Source organism: Lupinus angustifolius, chromosome LG19 (genome assembly GCF_001865875.1).
Source record: "Lupinus angustifolius cultivar Tanjil chromosome LG19, LupAngTanjil_v1.0, whole genome shotgun sequence".
NCBI lineage: Eukaryota > Viridiplantae > Streptophyta > Magnoliopsida > Fabales > Fabaceae > Lupinus > Lupinus angustifolius.
The window spans coordinates 7,855,368-7,861,923 of record NC_032027.1 but is presented as its reverse complement, the minus strand read 5'-3'; the positions used below and the strand labels follow the sequence as shown (position 1 = coordinate 7,861,923).

General features: G+C 35.5%; 1 protein-coding gene across 1 annotated transcript; it reads right to left on the bottom strand.

The window, feature by feature from the left end:
- On the bottom strand, positions 5,211 to 6,250 carry LOC109333961. The gene is made up of 3 exons (XM_019569539.1): positions 6,242 to 6,250; positions 6,032 to 6,082; positions 5,211 to 5,627 (listed from the first exon to the last, which is right to left on the bottom strand). The coding sequence occupies exons 1-3, from the start codon at positions 6,248 to 6,250 to the stop codon at positions 5,211 to 5,213; spliced, it is 477 nt and encodes a 158-aa protein (XP_019425084.1).

The following is a 6,556-nucleotide window of genomic DNA, read 5'->3' as shown; positions in this document are numbered from 1 at the left end:
TTATTTGATTATAGATTGAATATTCATTTTATTCCTTATAAATGTTTTTTGCATATACCAATTTTATTCTCAAAAAAATAAAAATCTAAATTTGTATTCAAATATTATGAATGTGAGCTAAAATAATATTTTTAAGAGGTCATATAAAATGTTAAAATGGATTAATCTCACACAGTTGATATTTTTGGGATTATTTGATGATTTCAATTTTCCAATAACTAAATTGATATTGTAAAATTTTGAGGAACTGAAAATTAATATTGTTAATTTGTTATGTAGATAGTTGTTAGTGTTACCTTACTTTATGTGAACTTCCACTTATATGTATAGTGATTGTATCAAACATTTTTTTTAGTCAAGATGCTCTATGATTTTTAAAAGCTCGAGATCCAAAACAAAACTTTATAATCTAGTCATGTTAATTCCTTTATACTGTCCTTTTTTTTCAAACAAAAAATCGTTCTATTTAACCGTTCTATTTAATTATGTATAACATACTATGCATTTGATATATGTTATAATCAATAATATAGGCTCATTTTATGGGTAAAAAATTAATCATTCCTTTTCATATATGTGGATTCCTTTCAATAATTGTCACTCATAGTAAGAATCAAAATTTGTCTTTTAGCTTATACTGTGATAAAGTAATAAGTTTATATACTACTAGACAAATTAAAAGAAGATATAAGATAGATGTGGAAATATAGAAGATGTAAAAAGAAATGTAATGTATTTTTATTGAATTGAATTAATTAGTACAAAGGGCTTATATTCTTATATACAAGTGGTAGCTTGTGACTCAAGCAATGAATGAGTCAAGAGGATATAACAAATTCGTAACCACTTTAATTAACTACCTACTTGCTAATAGCCTATGTGCTAAATGTGCCAAAATACTCTACTGATATCCAATCTTCCAGAAGTTGGTCTACGTGCTGATGTATACAGATGCACCAGGCCTTGGACGTCGGCCAGAACAGATGCACGAAGCCTTGGACGTCTTGGTCAGATTGGCTTGCCTGCATCAAGTTGTCTCGGTCAAAGTGTCTCAGCAGAATGGCTTGCCTGCATCAAGTTGTCTCGGTCAGGGTCAAAGTGTCCCTCGGTCAGAATGCCCTGCATATAATTAAACTTGCACCAAAACTAAACAAACCAAACTACAACGTAGTGTTAGAAAGATTTATTACCCCCTCAAGTTGGAGAGTACATATTGATTACTCCCAACTTCGGAAGAAAGTAATTAAAAATAGCAGGCTCAAGAGCTTTAGTAAGAATATCAACAACCTGTTCTTTTGTGTCAATAGGCACTAGATGATAAAGTTTGTTTTGCAAACGTTCACGAGCAACATGACAATCAATTTCAATGTGTTTCGTTCTTTCATGAAACACTAAATTAGCAGCTATATACCTTACAGAGTTGTTGTCACAATATAATAAGGCAGGGGTTTTGGAATTAATATGTAAATCAGATAAAAGATAAGTCAATCATTGCACCTCACAAGATGTAATAGCTAAGTCCCTATACTCAGTCTCAGATGAAGATCTAGACACTGTGTTTTGCTTCTTATCTTTCCAAGAAACCAAAGAATCTCCTAAGAACATGCAATAATCGGATATGGACTTTCTTGTATCGGGACAAGTAGCCCAATCAGAGTTAGTGAACCCTTTCATTTGGTTTATGGATTTAACAGAGAAGAAGAGCCCTGGGCTAGGGCTAGCTTTTAAGTATCTAAGAACTCTAGTCATTGCTTTATGATGAATGATAGTAGGACATGCCATAAACTGGCTTAATTGTTGAATGAAAAAACAAATATCAGGACATGTGTTGGTTAAATAAAGTAATCTCCCCACCAATTGCCTATAGAGGACAAGATCTTCATATGGTGCACTGTCATTTTGGCTAAGATGGTTAGTCTTAACCATAGGTGTGATGGCAGTTTTAGAGTGAAGGACACGGGTATCTAAGAGGAGATCCAATGTGTATTTACGTTGGCATAGGGTTATACCCTGGGAAGACCTAGCCACTTCAAGACCAAGGAAGTACTTTAGTGTTCCTAAGTCCTTAATTTTTAATTTTTTTGTCAAGATAGGCCTTAACCTTATTGCTCTCAGAAGGATCATCCCCTTCAAGAATTAAATCATCAACGTAAAAGAGTAAAGTTGTGAAGTTGTGGGCAGTTTTCTTGGTAAACAAGGAATGATCATTGTGAGATTGAGTGTAGCCTAGAGAGTATAGAGTAGTGGACAATTTAGAAAACCATTGGTGACTAGCTTTTTTTAGACCATATATGGATTTGTTAAGTTTGCAAACTTGGTTTGATAAATTTCAAATGATACCCTAAGGGATGGTCATATAGACTTATTTATCAAGGTCTCCATGCAGAAATGCGTTGTTGACATCAAGTTGTTGAAGGGTCGAGTTATGAATGGCTTCAAGGGCTAAGAGGAGCCTCACAGTGGCAAGCTTGACCACTGGTGCAAAGGTATCATAGAAGTCAAGGCCTTCGGTTTAGTTATAGCCATTGGCTACTAGTCTAGCCTTGTGTCTCTCAACACTTCCATCTGAATTAAATTTCAGTTTGTAGACCCATTTAGATCCAATAGCTTTCTTGTTGGATGGTAATGTAACAAGAGTCCACGTGTTATTTTGTTGGAGAGCCTTTAATCCATTGTTCATGGCTTGGATCCAATTAGGAGATTGGATGGCTTGTCTGAAAGTTTTAGGCTCTGTGTGAGTTGTAATGGAGAAGTGGTGGTGTTTGTGCATGGATGATAAGGTGTTGTAGCATAGGATATTGTGAAGGGGATGCCTGATGTTATTGCCATGGTGTGTGGAATTGGTCAAAATATTGTGATGGTAGTCTCTAAGGTATGTGGGGGTGGGAAGTCCTCTGAGATTTTCTAATGGGAGGATCAGTGGGTGGTAATGCATCATATGTGTTGGTTTGGAAGTCATTGGTACTAGAAGGTGGTGGTGAATTAAGATTGATACTAGTGAGGTTGGTTGATGGAGAGCAATGGGTGGATAGTCAAAGAGGAACCAAGATAAGGAATCCCCAGTGTTTGAACTAGGAGTAATGTGTTGACTTTTCTCATTATGGTAGGGAAAGTGAAATTCACAGAATGTTACATTTCTAGATATAAAGATTTCCCTAGAAGTTAAGTCAAAGAGGATGAATCCCTTTGTCCCATGTTGATAGCCCAAGAAGACACACTTCCTGGCCCTGGGATCAAGCTTGGTCCTATGAGCAGTGAGGGTGGAAGCATAGTAGAGGCAACCATACACCTTTAAGTTCATAACATCATGAATTTGTTTGTGTAATAGTTCAAAATGTGAATGATTTTCAAGGACAGGGGTAGGTAATCTGTTCATTAGGTGAACAACATGTTTAACAGTATATCCCCAAAAAAAATTAGGCAAGTTTGCTTGGAAAAGAAGAGATCTAGTTATGTTGAGGATTTGTCTATGCCTTTTTTCAACCACTGAGTTTTGTTGTGGTGTTTCCATACAAGAACTCTCGTGCACAATCCCATGTTCAGAGTATAATGTAGGGATTAAGAATTCTGAGCCATTATCAGTACGAATGGCTTTAATTCTTTGGTTAAATTGAGTCTTAACTATTTGATTGAAACTGTGGATCAAGGTTCTTGTTTCACCTTTTGACATCATGAGAAAAATCCAAGTATGTCTTGTGTAATCATCCACAATAGTGAGGAAATATTTGTGACCATGCATAGTAGGGATCCCAATTCCCAAGGGGTCCCCAAATGTCCATGTAGACTAGCTCAAAAACATTTTTAGTGCAAGTGGAACTAAGGGGAAAAGGCAGTTTACATTGCTTAGCAAGATGTCAATAATCATACACCTTATGTTTCTGAATTTTAACATGTGAATGAAGTTTATGCATATGAACAAGAACACTATGAGAAAGGTGGCCTAGTCTATAATGCTAGAGATCAAAAGAATCATCATTAGGCTTATTTAAAATGTTTACAATATGAGTATTATCCATTTGTGGCATAGCATTGTTTGTGAGGATATAGAGGTTATTGTGCCCTTTAGCATGGTCATCCTCAATGTAGTCGCATCCTGAATAAAACAAGAGTGTTCATCAAAGATGAGCTCGTAGTGGAGTGAGCAAGCTAGCCTACAAATAGATATGATGTTATATTTAATGCTTGGCATGTATAGAACATTGTAAAGGGTGACTAATTTAGATAACTTGACAGTGCCAAAATGCTTAGCTTTAATAGTTTGATTATTAGGCAAATTGATCCTGATAGGTTTAATGGAAATATAGCTAGAATAATTAGCAAGGTTGTTTGTCACATGATCAGAGGCCCCACTATCAAGTATCCAAGATCTATTGTCAAGAAGAGTACTTGATAGATTTGAAATAATGTTGTCCTCTTCTTGAATAACATGATCAATCAGATGCTCATGGTCTAAGCTAAGTTGAGCAATTTGCCTTTCTGGTTCATGACTGTTCTGCTTGGGTTATGGCCTTGAATTAATTTTACCAACATCCTCATCAGTGATTGTGTTAATTGTGCTTACAGGTCCATTCATTGCCATCTTTGATTTGAACTTGAAGTTTGGTGGGAAACCATGCTTGAAGTAGCATGTCTCAGTAGTATGTTCTTCTTCCCACAAAATGTGCAAATCTTGCTTGTTTCATATGATTTGTTAGAAGAGTTTGTGCCACTATGTCCTCCTTGCCTTCTAGGTTCTTTATTGTAGTCCAAGTTTCCTCTTTTTGTTCCTCTATTTGACTTATTTCTCCAAGATTGATTAGAATTTATGGAATTAATGGTTGATTTCCCATCACCTTGGTTCACTCCTTCTTGTTGTAAAACAAGTGAAAGAACCTTGTTGATGGATGGTAGGCGTTCCATCAATAGTATTCGCGTTCTAACAGTATATGCGTTCTAACAGTATCATACTGATCATTGAGGCCCTTTAAAAAACAAGTGACATATTCAGACTCTCTATACTCTTTGATGATCTTCAATAAGGAACAACAGCATCTGATTTTGCAAGAACAGCTTGGTATTGGCCTATATGAATCAAGCTCGTCCCATATAGTTTTTAAGTTAGTGAAGAACCTAGATACATTCCTTTCTCCCTGCTTGATAGAATGGATTTCCTTGAGCAAATCTGAGGTTTTGAAATGATCAGCTTTTGAGTATCTTTCTTTGAGATCCTTTCATAGTTCTTGAGCAACTTCTATGTAAACAATGTTTTGAGCAATTTGTTGTGTGAGTAACCTTGTGATCCATGAGATAATCATGGTGTTACATGTCTCCCATGAGTCAAAATTTGGGTCAGTTTCTTGTGGTGCTTGTATCGATCCATTGACAAATTTAAACTTGTTTTTGGATGATAGGGCCCTCCTCATGGATCTACTCCATGAGTGGTAATTATTTCCATCTAGTGGTGGTGTGACTAATGCAATCCCAGGATATTCTCCTGGATGAGGGTAGTAGGAATTTGTGGGGTTTTCTGAAGAATCTGTAGTCTGCAACTGCTGTTGTTGCTGGCTTGCGTTGGACTCAGCATCTATGGCTGATATAATTTGTAGAAAAGGAAGAATGGAATCAGTAGAGCTCTCAGATCGAGAGCTCTGATACCATAAAAGAAGATGTAAGATAGATGTGGAAATGTAGAAGATGTAAGAAGAAATGTAATGTATTTTTATTGAATTGAATTAATTAGTACAAAGGGCTTATGTTCTTATATACAAGTGGTAGCTTGTGACTCAAGCAATGAATGAGTCAAGAGGAAATAACAAATTCATAACCACTTTAACTAACTACCTACTTGCTAATAGCCCATGTGCTAAATGTGCCAAAATACTCTAATGATATCCAATCTTCCAGAAGTTGGTCTATGTGCTAATGTATACAAATGCACTAAGCCATGTACGCCTCGGTCAGAACAAATGCACCAAGCCTTGGACGTCTCGGTCAGAATAGCTTGCTTGCATCAAGTTGTCTCAGTCAAAGTGTCTCAGTCAAAATGGCTTGCCTGCATTAAGTTCTCTTGGTTAGGGTCAAAGTGTCTCTCGATCAGAATGCCCTACATATAATTAAAACTGCACCAAAATTAAACAAACCAAACTACAACGTAGCATTAGATAGATTTATTACAAATGTCTCCTTGATGATTAGTATCAAATATTTATGTTAACAATTGACACTTATATTATGGTCCACTCTATTTGTTTTACTGTTTTACAGCCGCCATTCCAAACGCACGACACAAAAATGCTCCAACGGTGGAAATTTTTGCAGGTTAAGTTAGAGTTTAAAATATGTGCACTGAAGTGTAAAGCTTTTTACATTGTTAACATATTATTTATCATTGATTTATTTGTATTACTTTTATTTAAGAGTTAATAATAGTTAATAAATTAATTGTAGATAATTTATTGACAGTATAAAAAATATTTACACTATCAATGTATACTTATTAAATTTATTAAGTTATCATTCTTACTTTTACTCTTAATGATTTGTGCATGTGGTTCAAGTTGAACATCAGGAACTATGA

Excerpts from the sequence above, each read along its gene's own strand:
- LOC109333961 (XM_019569539.1), bottom strand. Across the intron at positions 5,628-6,031 it reads ACCAAGAGAACTTAATGCAG|AGCTCTCGATCTGAGAGCTC; the intron begins GCAAGCCATTTT and ends TTATGGTATCAG.